Here is a 19552-nt window from a genome sequence, read left to right as displayed (position 1 = left end):
TCTTATCCTTCCTCGTTTTCGTATGTTTGTCTCCTCACCAAGTGTTTCCAACAACTCAGTCAATAAACTCCAGAGTATATTCAACTTTAAGCTTAACGTTAATTTGGGAATTACGTTATCTCTCTTTTATCTCATCTCGAACTATTCTCAGATACTTCATGTCTACGGCCTAAATCTTGCTTTTCTTCTGTATTGTCTTGTCCGTCAATAAGTTATTGTTTGGCGGTAGGTTGATTTTTATACAGTAATTTGTGTTTTCTGTGTTATTTCCTTTTATTTATAAAGCTATTGTCCATTATATTGTAAAGTATTTTCCTAGTTCCTATTGCCTCATTTATTCTAGCCTCTACCTACGTTCTTTTTTGTCTCAGTAATCCCAGATTTGTGTTGATTTTTTGTTTTATTTCTGTTTTTTCTACTATAATCTACTATTTAGTAAAAGCTACCTACATATTTAGTAAAAGAAACTTTCAATTTCTCTCTTTTTTCTCTCTTCTCAATTCCTAAATCTACTTTCGTTGTTTTTACTGCTACTGCAATTTTTCACTATTCAATCCATATATGACGCTACGATATGCAAAGTGCAAAGTGGCCTAACCCACAATTTTACCAAAACGCGTTTATTACCTTCAAGTTGTCCCTTATTTAAGTAATTTAAATAATTTAAGTAAAAAAATGTATCAGAATTTGAATTTTTTATTTTTCTGCAAAAATTATATTATAACCTCTAACAAGTAGTGTAATTCCAGTTTGAAAATATTTATAAATTTCAAAACCGTTTTTCCATTTATTGCATTTTGGGCTTAGGCCACTTTGCATATCATAGCGTCATATTATGTGTATAAATAATATGCGTATAATTATTATGCGTATATAATATAGTATATTTTCTAAGATATTCAAAGGTATTTATACATATTCATTTAATAATATATAAATAACAGCTAATTAGTTATACTTTTACTCTCACATACCTACATTTTATGAGTAATTTGGCAACCTTGTCAAATGTCTTAATATTCTGTTCTTTCCATCACGTCACCATTGGACGTCGCGTCGTTTATCAGTAAAAACCAATGGTGAAAGGTATAATGGTACATATATCGTTATAGAAAGAAATTTTCATCATCAGTTCGTTTGTAAACAATGAGTGCAGATGCAGATAGTAAGAATTCTAGTGTTATCAATCAAAACAATGAGTCTGGTATAAAACAAATAACGGATAGTTCAGCAGGTGAATATTTGATAAATAATTTATTACGAACAAATCAGCCAGTATATAGTTCGTCCGAAATAAACAAATGTGATCCAAAACATCATTCCCACCGAGAATATTTAATGAATGAATTAGAAGAAGGTGAGCCTGCTGACAGAAAAATCTTATGGAGATCAAACTCCCATGCAGAAATATATCGAAAGCACAATATATTTGATAATAATTTTTCATCTTCAGTAATAAGCGCTCAACCCGTTGGAAATCAAGAAAACAGGTCCTCAACTTTAAAAGAAATTGAGGAAGCGGAGAGAGAAACGAAGAGACTTTTAAAGAAAGAAATGATCTGTTCAGTATGTAATAGTGTTTGTTTTTGTTGTTTGAACATTATACAGTGGATTAGTATAATCAGTATTTTTGCTTGTTTGTATAAATAAAAATAAAGACTGAAAACTATTATTATTATTATTTTTATGTTATTGTAATGTATATCATTGTGATCATGTTTCACATCCACAAGATAATTGAGCGGTAGATTAAATTTTAATAGGTATGTTAATTTTGGTTTTCTGGGGTATTTCTTTTTTATTCATTTTACTTTAAATCTAAGTTATTGTTCATTGTGTAGTAAATTTTTATCGTATTTCCTATTCTCTTATTTATCTCAGCTTCCATGTCTCCTTTTTGGTCTATCTGTATTCCTATTCCTGGATATTTTTTTTATTAATTGGTTCTATTGATGTGTTTTCTATTACCATGTAATTAGGTATCTATTTTTCACCCTTCTATGCTAATAAGATGTCTCTGTTTTTGTTTTATTTAATTTTATTCCATGCCTTTTTAGTTCTTGTTTTGGAGTATTAGTCCATACAGTCAGAAACGAAGTAGGTAAGTATTAGTTATAACTGTATTTTTTCTAACTTCTACTGTAAGGTTATCTCAGCCTTACCAACCAATTTGTTATGATTATAAGAAACATTTTTTTTTACATTAATCATAATAAACTTTTTGGGATTAGGACAAGGGTTACACTTTTTTCGCTTAGAGCTCGTTCGCATTTTTATATACACTCCTGGCCAAAAAAATCGGGACACCTTAAAAATGGGTCATTTTTGATTTCTCGAAGCTCCTAAACATGTCCGATTTTAGTGATTTTTTTTAATATGTTATAGCCTCATTCTCTAATAATATCAATGTAGTAACAGTGTTGCTAAACAGGTAAATGTCATTGTATACCGGGTGTAACAATAATACTGTGTTTTTTCTTAAAAATTCGTAACATCCTGTGGAATATTCAAGCATTTAATAAAAATATTGAAAAAACTGGAACATGAAGTAAAAACCACTTCTATGTAAAAGGTATATTTACTAAACATTTTTAGAATCCCAATGGATTCAATAAAATGAGTTCATCAGAACGTTTTCAAACCTATCGGTCCATCATCAGTGAATCTAAAATCAAATAAGTAATCCCACTATTAAAATTGAAAAGATGGTTGAAATTGTGAAAGTTAAAAAATAAAGAATGTGGTTATGATTACTTACTTGAATACTTGCAAAATAGCCCCAGAACCAAACAATGGTTGTGATTATAAATAGATCTACATTATGTTAAAATAATTTTAAAATGGCTAAACGCCGATGTTCAGGGATTAAACCTCTGGGAATATGGTGAAACTCTACCCGAGGACCCAATCAACCATCTTCGGTCAACGATGACTACTAAGTGTCAAAGCTATGTAAGGAAATGCTTGATGTGACATTGACAGTTGAGGAAGAAGGTAGTCGATTTTCAAGGAAATTTAAAAACAAAGTCATGATCCAAGACGAAGATATGGTAAAGATTTTGTTATCTGAAAATGTCTGTTAATTAAATCTATTGTTTTTTAAATATTAAAAGAAAATGTGTTTTACAAAATAAAAATTATTTTAACTGTAGGTAACTACAAATTGACTGTATCAAATAAAATTAACCTGATCAAAAAATTTCAATATGATAAAGTGAGCTGAATAGTAGTAATGACAGAAATAAAATTAAATAATTAGTGATATAGAATAAGTTTTAAATTTTGAAAAAGGATATTATTATATCAAGAAATTTATATGTCCACAGTATGTGTATTGATGGTTGTATAGGTAGAAGGCAAATTTTTTTTTATTAGGATGTAGGTGAAAATAAAAACTTAAATAAATTAGAGTTAAGATATAGTCAATCTGATAGTAGAAAGTATGATTCAGGAATGCAATTATTATGGAACAATTTTTATAAAATTGAGAAAATTCTTGTGACAAACTGGTGAATATGTAAAATTGAAAATAAATAAGTGTAGGATAATATGTTGCCCAATTGATAAAAACTAAAATTAAAATTTAATTAGTATAGAAAACAATAGGTGTAATGAATAAAATAGAATTAATAAAACAAAATTAAGAGAATGAATATTGTTATAATTTGATTAAAGAATGACTGAGTATAACTGTGATAACTGAAATAAAGTGATGGAATGATAGGTGTGGAGATAAAATATATTTGGAAAAGGTCAAAGACAAAAAGCAAAGGAGTGTGATGTAGGGTCAAAGCATAGGTGAAATGAGTGAAAGAGAAAGATTGGAGAAGTTGGGTATGAGGGTTGAACTGAATGAAGAAAAGAAATGAAAGAAGTGAGAAAAAGGTACGGTAAATTAATTAGGTTTTGATTAAGAAGGGTTCATGTGGTTAGTAATGATTGGTGTGTGTAAAGGAGTTTGGAGCCAGTAAGGGAACGAAGAAGATAGTTGACAGTGGGTAAATAGGATAAAGAAGAAAGCAGATAGGATAGGAAAAGGGAAGGTATAACAAAGTAATAGGAATTATGAGAATAATTGACGGTGAATGGGGACAAAATTGCGGTTAAGGGATGTTTGTCGGTTGACACAATTGGGACTTTTCTTTAGGTCTTTGACAATTTCCAAATCCTCGTATAAGTCTAAACACACACTAATCATTACTAGCCACATGAACACTTCTTAATCAAAACCTAATTAATTTACCGTACCTTTTTCTCACTTCTTTTATTTCTTTTCTTCATTCAGTTCAACCCTCATACCCAACTTCTCCAATCTTTCTCTTTCACTCATTTCACCTATGCTTTGACCCTACATCACACTCCTTTGCTTTTTGTCTTTGACCTTTTCCAAATATATTTTATCTCCACACCTAACATTTCATCACTTTATTTCAGTTATCACAGTTATACTCAGTCATTCTTTAATCAAATTATAACAATATTCATTCTCTTAATTTTGTTTTATTAATTCTATTTTATTCAGTACACCTATTGTTTTCTATACTAATTAAATTTTAATTTTAGTTTGTATCAATAGGGCTTTTCATTCACAGTCATTTGTTTCGAGCTTCTGTCATGTGTCACATAATATTAATATATCTACGTCGTACGTTATTGGTATATACCCATGATACAAACCAAAGACGTATGACGTAGATATATTAATATTATGTGACACATGACAGAAGCTCGAAACAAATGACAATCGATGAAAAGCCCTATTGGGCAACCTATTATCCTACAATTATTTATTTTCAATTTTACATATTCACCAGTTTGTCACAAGAATTTTCTCAATTTTATAAAAATTGTTCCATAATAATTGCATTCCTGAATCATACTTTCTACTATCAGATTCACTATATCTTAACTCTAATTTATTTAAGTTTTTAATTTTCACCTACATCCAAATAAAAAATTTGCCTTCTACCTATACAACCATCAATACACATACTGTGGACATATAAATTTCTTGATATAATAATATCCTTTTTCAAAATTTAAAACTTATTTTATATCACCACTTATTTATTTTTATTTCTGTCATTACTACTATTCAGCTCACTTTATCATATTGAAATTTTTTGATCAGGTTAATTTTATTTGATACAGTCAATTTGTAGTTACCTACAGTAAAAATAATTTTTATTTTGTAAAACACATTTTCTTTTAATTTTTAAAAAACAATAGATTTAATTAACAGACATTTTCAGATAACAAAATCTTTACCATATCATCGTCTTGGATCATGACTTTGTTTTTAAATTTCCTTGAAAATCGACTACTTTCTTCCTCAACTGTCAATGTCACATCAAGCATTTCCTTACATAGCTTTGACACTTAGTAGTCATCGTTGACCGAAGATGGTTGATTGGGTCCTCGGGTAGAGTTTCACCATGTTCCTAGAGGTTTAATCCCTGAACATCGGCGTTTAGCCATTTTAAAATTATTTTAACATAATGTAGATCTATTTATAATCACAACCATTGTTTGGTTCTGGGGCTATTTTGCAAGTATTCAAGTAAGTAATCATAACCACATTTTTTATTTTTTAACTTTCACAATTTCAACCATCTTTTCAATTTTAATAGTGGGATTACTTATTTGATTTTAGATTCACTGATGATGAACCGATAGGTTTGAAAACGTTCTGATGAACTCATTTTATTGAATCCATTGGGATTCTAAAAATTTTTAGTAAATATACCTTTTACATAGAAGTGGTTTTTACTTCATGTTCCAGTTTGTTTAACTATAAGGTATACAGCCAACCCAGGGAACTACCCCTTTTTAAAAATATTGAAATTAAAATTCAATTGTAGCCCGAGCTTTTCTTAACATTCTGCTTTTTGACTCATTCACTTATGTTGGATAATGAAAAAGTTAGGTACTTTGACAACTAGCCATGTTCTTCATCAATACAGTGTGTTTCTAAATAAGTGCGACAAAGTTTAAGAGTTAATTCTGCATGAAAAAATAATGACAGTTTGCTTTATAAAGATATGTCCGCAAATGCTTTGGTTCCGAGATACGGGATGTTGAATTTTTTCTTACAAACTGACGATTTATTTATTGCTCTAAAACTGATTGAGATATGCAAATGAAATTTGGCAGGTTTTAAGAGGTAGTTATTTCACATTCTTTGACATACAAATAAAAATTTTATATTCACCATTGGCGTGCATACAGGTAATATGACCGGGTAATATGACCCGTATGCACGCCAATGGTGAATATAAAATACATAAAATTGTATGTTCAAAAATGCGCAACTGCCTCTTCAATCCCACCAAATTTCATTTTGCATATCTGAACCGCTTTTAGAGCAATAAGCAAATGGTCAGTTTGTAAGAAAAAATGCAACATCCTGTATCTCGGAAACATAGCATTTGCAGACATATATGTTTATAAATCAAACGGTCATAATTTTTCATGTATCCCTTATAGTTTGTCTCACTTTTTTAGAAACACCCTGTAGTGATGAAGAATATGAGTAGTTATCAAAGTACCTAACTTTTTCATTGTCCAACATAAGTGAATGAATCAAAAAGCAGAATGTTAAGAAAGGCTAAGGCTACAATTAAGTTATAATTTCTATATTTTTAAATGCTAGGATATTCCACAGGGTGTTATGAACTTTCAGGAAATAACACAGTATTATTGTTACACCCGGTATACAATAACATTTACCTGTTAAACAACACTATTACTACATCCATATCCTTAGACAATAAGGCTATAACATATTAAAAAAATCGCTAAATTCGAACAACAGGTTTAGGAGATTCAAGAAATCAAAAATGACCCATTTTTAAGGTGTCCCGATTTTGTTGGCAAAGAGTGTATAACAAATACTCCGTAGAACGGTAAGAGAGGTATATTCTTCTTCTTAAAGTGCCCTTTCGTCAATTATTGAGGTTTGGCTACTACAATAATTGCAAACTCTTCTCTCTCGTCAGCTGTTTTTATTAGGTGTTCGAAATTTAGCACTGTCCATCGTAATATTGTAGAATGCTCAGAATATCTTGGGTTCAACGCATTTCAAACAGAGAAGTCTTAAACAGAGTAGGCCTAGGCGAAAGTGACTTAGTGAAGATGAGAAAAAAGAGAAAACTTGAATATCTCGGGCACATAATGAGAGGTAGCAGCTACAGGATGTTGCACTTAATACTCATCGGAAAGATCGACGGAAAAAGTGGAATTGGCAGAAAGAAATATTTATGGCTCCGAAACCTTCGTCAAAGGACTGGCCTATCAGCAGATCAACTATTACATGCCGCGCAAGGTCGAGAACGATATCGGCAAATTATCATGGAAGCCTAAAGAATTATCATTACCACGCCTAAAATTTGGGTACGGTACTTACAGAAGAAAAAGATGGTCGGACGTTTCTGAGCCACGATACTATAGTATTTTTCTTCCTAGTCTTCTCTTTCCCTCTATATTTTCTTTCACTATAAGTTGAGATAGGTATATAAATAAAAGGAGAAACATTTAGGATTACAAGCATAATCTAGTTATTCTACAATTTAATCTTAGACTGAAATACAATACAACAAACAAAACTATAAAACACGTACCATTTCCTGCCAAAAGATTCTCTTCATTCTTTTTTCTTCACTTTTTGCTTCATTGATTACCATAAAGTAATAAAGTAATACAGTAAAGCACGACAAGATGAAGAAGATGTTTTCTATGGTGTCTGACTGATGTGTATACTTATTACAATTAAAAAATATTTGATCCAAATCTGCCGTTTCTTAGGAAATGTCACAAATCTTGTTGTCAATAATTATATTTATATTGTATAAATGGGCCCAATAGCCAGCATGTCCAAACTTCATTCGGCATAATAATATGGTTGTTATGGAACTTCTCGGATAGCTGTAATTTACAAACCAGTAGTTTTTCGAATATCTGGTTCTAGCAATGTGAATCTGGTGCATTTTGTCAAACAGAAATATCTGTATACTTTAGACCATTTTTGATATAAATAATCCTTGGCAATATTTTATTCTCTCACCCAATGTCAATAAGGTTGTAACATCTACCAACTGTATATGCTACTGCTTTGTCAACTTGTTCATATATGTGAATATTTTGTATAACACCACGGGATGGTCTTAAACTGTCGGGAATACGGTCTGTGGTTTGAATTGGAACTATGTACATTTATTTCGGAAGTTCGATATTTCATTGATTGTTTATTTTTTTTAATTCATCAAGAACAGACTACAAAATTATCTTTTAGATACAAACACTAGATTCAAAATATTCTGCTTTTTATTTTGTGAAACTAATTCTCGGCCAAAGATATGCTGTTGGTTATTGTCCGAATCAGCACCGATCTCGATCCTTTTTTTTTCATAGCTGAGATTAGGGCCAACTAGTTTTATTATCGAACCAGATGTTAGATATTATTAGTTTATCATAGTTTTAAAATGCCTTCTTAAGGTCCACGAAACATAAATGCCTTCTTATACGTATATTATATAAGAAGGCATTTGAGAGGGTCACATTAAAGGACGTTATTCATTTTTTGTACGCAAGAGAGGTGTCTCTAGGAATAATTTAAATGATCGAAAATATCTACCAGAACTTTTCTTCTTCCCTTCTTCTTCTTTTTGTATGGACATGACTCTCAATGTGCCTCTAGTAAGTTGTCGTTCCATCGTTTTCGTGGTCTTCCCACTGATCGTCTTCCTATTGGGGAACCGTCTCTCGCTGTCCTGACTACCCTATTTGTTGTCATTCGGCTTATGTGGTCATTCCATTATATTCTTCTGTTTCTTACCCAGTTATTAATGTTATCCACCTTGCATCTCCGTCGTATATCTGTACTTCTAGCTCTGTCCCATAGAGTCGTACCATCGATTTTTCGAAGGGTTTTCATCTCCGCTGTTTCGAGCCATCCTTTTGTCCTCTCGGTGTCGGGTTGTGTTTCTGCCGCGTATGTCATTATTGGTCGGATGACTGTTTTGTAAATTCTGCCTTTCATTTCTTTTCCGATATTTTTATTTCTCCATATTGTGTCATTCAGGCAACTTGCGGCTCTGTTTGCTCTATTCACTTGATCTTCCACTTCTGTTTCGAGCCTTCCGTAGCTAGATAGTGTGATGCCTAGGGATGCTAGGGATGCTAGGGAGGTATTTAAACTCCATCACTTGTTCTATTATTTGATCTTCCAGCTCCAGTTTACATCTTATTGGATCTGCTGTTATAACCATATATGTTTTTGAGGAAATTAACATGTTAAATCTTCTGGCGATTATGTTGAATTGGTGCAGAATACGTTGTAAATCATCTTCACTTTGAGAGATTAGTATTGCATCGTCCGCATAGCAGATTATTTTAAGTTGTTTTTCTCCCATGGGTATCCTTTTTTAGTTCTTACTTTTTTATTATTTCGTCCATGATCAGGTTGAACAATAAATTACTCAAGGAATCCCCCTGTCTTATCCCATTGCTGGCTTCAATTGGGTCAGTTAGTTCATCTTCCACTTTTACTTTTATTGTGTTTTTCTGGTAGACATTTTCTACCGTTTTAATTATTTCCAGAGGTGCCTCTCTCGAGTATAACGTGGATAACGTTCTTTAATGTGACCCTGTCAAATGCTTTCTTGAGGTTCACGAAACATAAATATACCGGTTTTTTGTATTCCAACGATTTCTCTTGACTTGCCTCATTATAAATATAGCGTCAGTGCATGACCTTCCCGGCCTAAAACCTTGTTGTTCTTCTGCTAATGTTATAATTTCATTCAATTTGTTTGTTATCACTTTTGTTGTTAATTTTAATGTTGTGTTTAATAAGGTAATCCCTCTGTAATTCTCTGGGTCTGATTTGTCTCCTTTTTTGAAGAGAGGTATTAGGATGCTTGATCTCCATAACTGTGGTATTCTGTTTTGTTCTATTATTTTTTGTATTAGTTTTAATAGTTGTTTAGTTAGATCTTGCCCTCCGTACTTTAGGAGTTCGTTCGATATTCTGTCCTCTCCTGGAGATTTCCTATTTTTTAATTTCCTTAATGCTTCCTTTACCTGTCCCTCCTCGATGTTTATTTCTTCATTTGCCCTAACTTCAGGTGTTGGTGGTTCATTATCGACGCCTTTAGCAAATAGAGATCGGAAGTAGTCTGCCCATGTTTCCTTCTGAATGTGTTTCGCTTTTATTAATTCGCTCATCTCCTTTCTTTGCCCTCTGATCATTCTCCATACTTCTTTTTGTGTTCCGTAGACGTCGTGTTCCATCTGTTTTGAGAAACTCCCAGTTCCCCAGTTCCCAAAATCTGCCAGTGCTCCCTTTTTATTTGCCTCACTAAAGTATTCGTTTCGTTTCTGATTCGTTTGTAGTGGTTGTATAGTTGTATGCCTGTTGTGTTGGTTTTGTTCTGTATTGTAAAAAGGCTTTCTTCTTTTTTTCGCATTTTATCTTAACTTCCTCTCTAAACCACGGGGTTTTCTTCTTTAATATGTCTGTGAGTATTCGTTACTTTTCTCTCTCCAAGTGATTCTGTTGCAGCGTCGATTATGTTATCTTTGAGTTTTGGCCAGCTTTCATCGATGTTGTCGTTTTCTAATATTCCATTCTCAGCAATCTTCTCTGATATTCTTTGCCTGTATAAGTATTCCGTGGATTCCGTATGTAGTCCTTCGACTTTGATTTTTGTTTTTGTTGGTGCTGCCCTCTTAGGTGTGAAATATTTCGTAATGATTCCTATTTTACATAATACTAGGCTATGGTCGCTACCTACATCTGCTGAGTTGAGGCATCTTACGTCGATTATTTTTGATGGATGTATATCTCTGTTGGTTGCAATATAATCTATCATAGATCTTTGTCCACGGGTGTTATTGAATGTATATTTGTGTTGGTCTTTGTGGTCAAAAAATGTGTTGTTTATTCTAAGTTCGTTATTTGTGCAGAAGTTTATTATCAGTTCTCCATTTTGGTTCTTAACATTTTCATTGTGTTTTTGCTTAATTCTGGGTGTTACTTGGTTACCTATTCGAGCGTTAAAATCCCCCAGTATTATTATCTCTCTTACCCGATCTATTACTTGTTGTAATTTTTCATAAAAGATTTCCCTTGTTGTTTGAGGCTTGTTATTTTCTGGGCCGTATACTCCGATGATGTTCAGGTCTTCCATTTCCATCTACCAGAACAACACAATAAAAGTAAAAGTAGATTAGATTAGAAGTAAGAACTAAAAAAGGATACCAAATGGGAGAAAAACAACTTAAAATAATCTGCTATGCAGACGACGCAATACTAATATCTCAAAGTGAAGATGATTTATTACATATGCTGCACCAATTTAATAAAACCGCTAGAAAATTTAATATATTAATTTCCCAAAAAAAGACTAAATTTATGGTTAGGTAACATAACAGCAAATCTAATAAGATGTAAATTAGAGCTTAAGGGTCAGATAATAGAACAAGTCAGGCAGTTGAAATATCTAGGCATCACACTACATATCTAGCTACGGAATGCTCGAAACAGAAGTGGAAGATGAAGTGAATAAGACAAACAGAGCCGCAGCTTGCATGACTGAAACAACATGGAGAAATAAAAATATTGAAAAAGAAATGAAAGGCAAAATTTACAAAACAGTCATCAGATCAATAATGACATACGCAGCAGAAACACGACCTGATACAGAAAGCACAAAAATAATGCAAGAAACAGCAGAGATGAAAACCCTTCGGAAAATCGATGGTAAGACACTATGGGATACAGCTAGATGTGCAAATATACGACGGAGATGCAAGGTAGACAAACTTAATAACTGGGTAAAAACAGAAGAGTACAACAGAATGACAACAAATAGACTAGTAAAGACGGCGAGAGATGGTTCCCCGATAGGAAGAGATCAGTGGGAAGACCAAGAACACGATGGAATGACTACTTAGTGGAGGCACATTGAAAAACAGAAAAGAAATATATCTACACAAAAAAAAAGAAGAAAAAGAATTTTAAAATATTGCAATACGTGTCACTTAATTTGCAAGTATCTGTCTTATAAATAATTGACTTTTTGTTTTTGTTGTTGTGGAACATTGCGAGAAATACTTAATCTTTTCTTATAGTGGTTTTCTCTATCCAAGATCTTTACATCTGATAAATTAAATGTGTGGCCTGCTGTGTTGGAATGGTGTACTACTGCAGAAAAATTTGTCTCTGTTTTGCAGTCACTTATGTGCTGCGTTATTCTTTGATTTAACCACTGAGATGTTTGTCTTATCCATCGCATTCGTGACAAGAAAGTTTGTAAATGAGATAAATCTGATTTAGAAGCGGTATCTGGACTTTAAGCTTCGAGAATAACCTCTAATTGGATATGCTATTATATTTAGCTATTTTGCTGTTAGAGATTCTACTCTGCAGTTTAATTGTTTTGCTGGTGAAATCATTCAAAAGTAAGGCAAATTTTTGTAAATAATGGTATCTGTTGGTTCTTGGTCGGTTATCACATTGCCCGTCAATCTATTTTTTTTCTATTGTATCAGCCTTGCAACTATTCTCATGCATTCTATTGGACATAGGCTAGGCCTCCCCTTCGCTCCTCCATGTTTCTCTATCCTGAGCTATGTGCATCCATTTTGAGCCGGCTTGGTGTTTTAGGTCATTTACCCATCTCATCTGTGGTCTCCCTCTCTTTCGTTTGTATGTCCATAGTCTTCACTCTGTAATAATTTTATTCCATCTTTCGTCTTTTGTCTAATAGTATGACAGGCAAATTTCCATTTTAGTTTAGCTGTTTGACGAGTAGCATTCTTAACTTTTGTGATATTTCTTACCAAGGAATTATTTTTTCTATCCGACATTCTTATGTTGATCATTTGTCTTTCCATTGCTCTTTGTGTTTTCGCAATTGTGTCCATATTCGCTTTTGTGAATGTCCATTTTTGACATCTATATATGTGAGGACCGGAAGAATACAATTGGTCGTAGAATTTCGTTTTTAGATATTGAGGGTATTTTTTATTCTTCAATATGAAGCTGAGCCAAATCTATATATTATAAATAATTATAATATCATAACTGTCAGACCATAATTATCATAAATATCGGGTGTCCACTTATATTTTCCCCCATTTTAACTGCCTATAACTTCTAAACGGCTCAAGATAGAAATATGCGGTTTTCGCTGAAATGTTTTATTTTAGTAAAAGTTTTGTTTGAATGAATTTAATTTTTTATATCGTTTTTAATTATGAAAAAAAAATGGCAGATTTTTGTAAAAACGTTGTTGACTTTTTTTAATGGAACACCCAATACATTTTTTGCAAATTAAAAGAACGATCACTCGCCTATCCAGCGATATAAATTTTTTTAAAATCGGTTAACGAAACGTGGAAATTACATAACTATAACATAAAATAACTAAGCAAATTATTCATAGTCTGTTATTTGATTTCCACATTGCATGTCTCATTTTAAAAATTAACTACTCAGTCATTTGACAACCGATTTTAAAAAACTTTGACCGTTTGATAGGTAAATGACCGTTCTTTCATTTTACAAAAAATATAGGGGAGACCGGGGCTGGTTGGCGCCCCGGGTTGGTTGACGCACTAAGATTTACTTACAACTAAAAGACTTGACAACATCGCAATCAGCGGTGTCCGAAGCATTTCGATGACCACCACTCACAAACGTTACTCTTAGTTTGAGATCAGTAGTGATAGAGTGTACACGGCACATTTTTCGTTTTTTGGCGTGGTAAGTAAATTTTTAATATCTCACACTTTTTGTTGTAAATATTTTATTTTTAGAGATAATGTAATATTTTCTCTTGTATAATGATGGCAAAATCTTCTTTTATAATATGTTCTCGTTAGATTTAATACAAATGCCACATTTTAGGTATCGTTTTAGTAAATACAAAATGGCATCACGTGGGGTTGGTTGACGCACCCTCTAAGGGGCTGGTTGGTGTATGCGTCAACCAACCCCGACCCAAAAATTCACATTTTCTTTAATTTATTTTATTTCAGCAAAATGCGTATCTATAAAAGAATGTCCGAGAAGGGAAAAACCCCACCAGATGTTATGCTAAGGGCAGTCAGAGAGATAAAATTAAATGCAAAATCTATAAGACAAACAGCAAAATCATTTGATATCCCCGAAGCCACTTTAAGACGGTTTTGCAAGAAATTTACGGATGAAGAGATTAACAGCGAAGTTGTTCATCCATCGACTACCGTGGGATATTTTGGAAACCGCCAGGTAATATTTTATTTAACTAAAAGAGTTATTTATGAAACAGTTCGTGAAGTATGCTTTTTGCGAACGTACGCGATGTTTAGAGCACGAGCGACAGCGGAACGAGTGCTATACATCGCGTAAGTTCGCACAAAGTACTTCAAGCACAGTTTCATACAATATTTTATCTACGATAAACAAATAAAAAAACTGTAACTCTTCGTCACTGAAATTCATTTCTATTCTACAATTTTTAGAACTTTGACATTAAAAAATTCTAACTTCTTTCACACCACAAAACTGTCAAAACTTTTGTTGTAATTTATTGCTAATATACCTATGTCATCACCATGACAACGCGAAAGTTAAGGATATTTGATTATATAAAAGTGTACCAAAAAACAGTGCGAAAAAGTAAATCCAATTTAAAATACATTGTGACTTCACGCACACTTTAAATCCTTCACGCACTGCTATCTATAATGACAGTTTTCACAAACTAAAAACTTATAGGTACATAATATGAGATAGAGTAGACAGAAAATGTTTTTGAGAAGCACATATCGTCAACGGTTTTAAAACTGTGGATTCTTAATGTTTATGTAATTTAACACAAGATAGGTCTTCTCCAAGGTTAAAACCGTTCCTTTTTTAGGTGTTCACCGCAGAGCAGGAAAATCTCCTCGAGGAATATTTGAAAAAGGCTAGCGATATATATTTTGGCTTATCAGTCAAAGAAGTAAGAAAATTTGGTTATGAGTATGCTCAAGCGTTAAAAGTAAAATTTCCTGATTCTTGGAACCAAAACCAAATAGCTGGTGAAGATTGGTTTACGGCTTACTTAAAGCGACACAGGACACTTGCAATAAGAACCCCTGAAGCAACTAGCTTAGCGCGCGCCTCAAGTTTTAATAAAGAAAATGTTGGAAAGTTCTTTTCCAATTTACAAACGGTTCTAAATCGTCATAGATTTGAACCATTTCAGATTTTTAACATGGACGAAACAGGAGTAACAACAGTCCAAAAACCCAATAGAGTCGTAGCCAGACGTGGATTTAAGCAAGTGGGTCGTATAACTTCTCAAGAACGCGGTACATTGGTTACTATGGCTCTCTCAGTATCTGCAACAGGAAACTCAATTCCACCTTTTTTTATTTTCCCACGAGTTAATTTTAAGGAGCATTTTCTGACTTCTGGGCCCCCTGGAGCTGCTGGAGCTGCAAATCCTTCAGGGTGGATGACAAAGGAACACTTTCTACTATTTTCTAGACATTTTGTCAAGCATGTTGGTTGTTCCTTAGACAGACCATTACTTTTATTATTGGACAACCATGATTCCCATCTGTCTATAGCTGCCTTAAATTATTTAAAAAATAATGGGGTGACGGTTTTATCATTCCCGCCCCATTGTTCTCATAAACTGCAGCCGCTCGATCGCTCCGTCTATGGACCGTTCAAGAAGTATATTAATTCAGCCTGTGACTCATGGATTACTAACAATCCTGGACGCACTATGACTATTTATGACATTCCGGCAATAGTTCGAGACGCATTGCCATTAGCAGCTACACCAAAAAATATTATGTCAGGGTTTAGAGTCTCTGGAATATCTCCATTTAACAGAGATATCTTTAAAGACCACGAGTTTTCGCCAGGATATGCTACTGATCGACCTGATCCACTAGAACCGATGAATTCCACCAATCAATATGGTTCTAAAGAGCAGTCAGATTTGTCAATTGAATCGAATCTGTCCGACAAGCCGTTATGCAAAGATCAGCCGCAGCCAGGATGTTCAAAGGAACCTGATGACGTTTCTCTTTTTGAAAACAAACTTGATTGTCAAATGAACTGTTCTAAAAGTTCCATTCAAGAGGAGAATGAGAACTCACCTCCTATCACTCCATTAAAATTAAAGCCTTTACCAAAAGCTGCAGCTAGAAAGGAACAACCTAAAAATAATAAAAGAAAGCGTCATACAGCAATCTTGACAGATACGCCTGTAAAAAATGCTCTTGAGGAGGAACAAAATAATGCAAAAACTGCCAAAAGAAGGATTGGTTCAAAAAAAGAAACAAAGGCCAAAAACAAAAAAATGAAGAAAATTGATGAAGATTGTATCGATTCAGACGAAGAGGACTGCTTTTGCCTCTATTGTATGGACAAATACAAAAATAGTGCTTCGGGGGAAAACTGGATACAATGCTCAAATTGCAAAATGTGGGCGCATGAGGCTTGTGCTGACAATCCTGGTATTTTTTTTGTTTGTGTAAATTGCGAAAGCAATTAATGTTTTTCTTACACTTAGGTATTTTAATGTTTTTGTACGTATGTTATCTACAGTTCATATTAATGTATTTAGTTATTTAGATTTACGAATTTATGATTGTATGTATTTTTTTAAGTTTTTTGATAAAATGTTTTTACATTTTAATTAAAAATGTGTTTTAAATTATTTTTTTTTGTCTGCGTCAACCAACCCCAGGTAGTGCGTTAACCAACCCCGTGACGGGGCTGGTTGGCGCACAGTGACATACATGTTTCCTTCTCAAATTGAACATAAAGTACAGTCTGTAAGATGTTTATTTTTACAAAATCTCTTGCCCAAAAGATTAGATTTTCGTACATTGAGCAAAAAGTTGTAATAAATCTTTTAATTTAGCATCTAGGTACAAAAATGTAAAAAATGCGTCAACCAGCCCCGGCCTCCCCTACTGGGAGTTTCATTAACAAAACGTTTTTTTTTAATCCGCCATTTTTTTAAAGCGATATAAAAAATTCAATCCATTCAAACAAAACTTTTACTAAAATAAAACATTTCATCGAAAACCGCATATTTCTATCTTGGGCCGTTTAGAAGTTATGGGCAGTTAAAATGGGGGAAAATATAAGTGGACACCCGGTATAATGGAAACATAACTTATGGAATGATCTTGACAACATTCTTAATCGAAATACTATAAACCCAATAGTTTTGAAAGCAAAGGACAAAATAGTTTATAATTCGCGAGAACTCATTTCAGTAACTAAGTGCCTCTCTGATGTGCATATTAACTACAAAATTAATTCACGCAGGTATACCATAATTTGATTTAAAAGATATAAATATAACTTTAGTATCCATAGTTATAGACACGCACATGCTATGAATCACTTTTAATTTCAATTAAAATAGTCCAGGAACCGAAGCTTTTCACCCCTCAATTTTTACAGAATGGATCGATTTGCTTGAAAATTTGAGAATAAGTAGTGGATGTTCCAAGGATCAAAGTCTATATGATGCCGAAAGGCGCTTTTATTATGGGGGTGTTTGCCACCCCATCTCGGGGGTGGAAATTTTTTATTATATTTTGACAGCAAAAGTTGATAAAAACATTAATTCTAAGCAAAAAATGTCGTAAGTCGTATACATTTTTTTGATAAAACTAATAGTTTTCGATTTATTCGCTATCGAAAATGTTAGTTTTATATGGAAAAAATCAATGTTCTTCCATAGTATACTCATTTACTATTCACTCAATTTTTGTCGCACAAAATAATTTTTTACACCAAGTTCTTAAGAATTCAATAACCTAAAATTTCATATTTAAACATTTTTTCTTATCTTTGATGCTAATCTTTCTATTCTGAAGAAAATGGCATTTTTTACAAAACTACAAAAATTCTTTATTCGCTTTTAACTTCAGTTTTTTAAAAACTAATCATTTTAAGCCAGTCAAACTTCTGGAATCTATTAATAATACACAAATAAAGAAGAATGAATAAGGCCAATGACTAAAAACACCGCTAACTTACATTATTATGCTTACAATTGGATTTCTCCTTTTTTTTTCTCAAAAAATATGTTGATTTTTTAACCGTAACTTTTTTATTTTGTATCTTAGAAAGTTTGGTATAAAGGAATTTTGTAGGTTTTTACAAGATCTACAAGCCTATTAATATTAAATCGTACTAACATTTTTAGTCACAAAAAGAGGTGACTTTGAAAGGGTTGGTAAAGGTGGTTTTTGAATGCTATTACAAGTTTTAATTGTCAATAGCTCACTTAATTTTTGTCATAGAAAAATTTTTTTCATACCAAATTCTTGGGAATTAAATTAGCTACAATTTAATATTTAAACATTTTTTCACAGCTCTGATGGTAATCTTTCTATTCAGACGAAAATGGCATTTTTTCCAAACTACAAAAATTCGTTAATCGCTGTTAACTTCATTTTTTTAAAAACGAATCATTCTAAGTCAGTCAAACTTCTCGAACCTATTAATAATACATAAATAAATAAGACCAAATAAGGTGAATGACTAGTTTTAATTAGGGTGGTAATTACGGGGTTGCTTCCGACTACTTTTGCGCTGAAAAAAATAGGGACTGACATTCTTTTCATTATAAGTCACTTAATTTTTGAGCTAGAGACTTCTTTTTTATTTCTAGAGATAGATATTTTTAAATTCTTTAAATTAATTTTAACAAGCTTTTCTCGAAAAATGCATATTTTTCCCGTCTTTTGACATCGAAACTACAATATTTAACATTTGACAAAGAAGAGCTAACATATAATAAAGTATATCTTGATTACTGTCGGTCTTAAAGAAAATTAAAAAACACGGTTTTGTTTATTTTTTCAAATAGTACATTTTTGTTAAGTAACGCTGTTTTGATAAAACGAAAACTTTTGGAGGTATTAGCAGAAAAATGATTAAAAACATTGATTTTTCGATATAATACTAACACTTTCGATAGCGAATAAATCGAAATTTTATCAAAAAAATGTATAGAACATTTTTTGCTTAGAATGAACGTTTTTACCAACTTTTGCGGTCAGAATATAATAAAAAATTTCCACCCCCAACAGGGGGTGCCAACCACCCCCATGGTAAAAGCGCCTTTCGGCATCATATAGATTTTGATCCTTGGACTATCCACTACTTATTTTCAAATTTTTAAGCAAATCGATCCATTCTGTAAAAATTGCGAGGTTTTGTCCTATTTCAAGCTTCATTACTTGGACTAAAATAGATTCGTATTGAATTGTTTACAGAATAAAGCGTAAAAAATAGTCTACAAAAATATCTGTAGAAAAATGTTACTTAAATCATATTTTTTATCCTTTAAATTTTGAATACTCTAAAAATACACTTCATTTATTGCTATTTATTCCATATTTTACTTTAATTTCTTGATAAAGGCTAGAAACTTGGTTTTATCCAAGTTTTATACAAGCCATAGGTACTGTAAATTTACCCTATAAACTTTTTGACTATTTTCTATACAAGGCATACTGTAAACTTACCGTATAAACT

The 19552-nt window shown here is 32.5% G+C and overlaps 1 protein-coding gene across 1 annotated transcript; it reads left to right on the top strand.

Moving 5' to 3' along the window:
- The first annotated feature begins 13580 nt into the window (after positions 1-13580).
- On the top strand, positions 13581-16962 carry LOC126884227 (uncharacterized). The gene is made up of 3 exons (XM_050650121.1): positions 13581-13768; positions 14044-14275; positions 14907-16962. Exons 2-3 carry the CDS (start codon positions 14048-14050, stop codon positions 16539-16541), a joined length of 1863 nt encoding a protein of 620 aa, XP_050506078.1. The 5' UTR covers positions 13581-13768; positions 14044-14047; the 3' UTR covers positions 16542-16962.
- Positions 16963-19552: the final 2590 nt, after the last annotated feature.

The sequence above is a fragment of the Diabrotica virgifera genome, chromosome 5 (genome assembly GCF_917563875.1).
Source record: "Diabrotica virgifera virgifera chromosome 5, PGI_DIABVI_V3a".
Taxonomy (NCBI): Eukaryota; Metazoa; Arthropoda; class Insecta; order Coleoptera; family Chrysomelidae; genus Diabrotica; species Diabrotica virgifera.
Note: the sequence above shows the minus strand (reverse complement) of the source record. Positions and strands in the feature narration are given on the sequence as shown.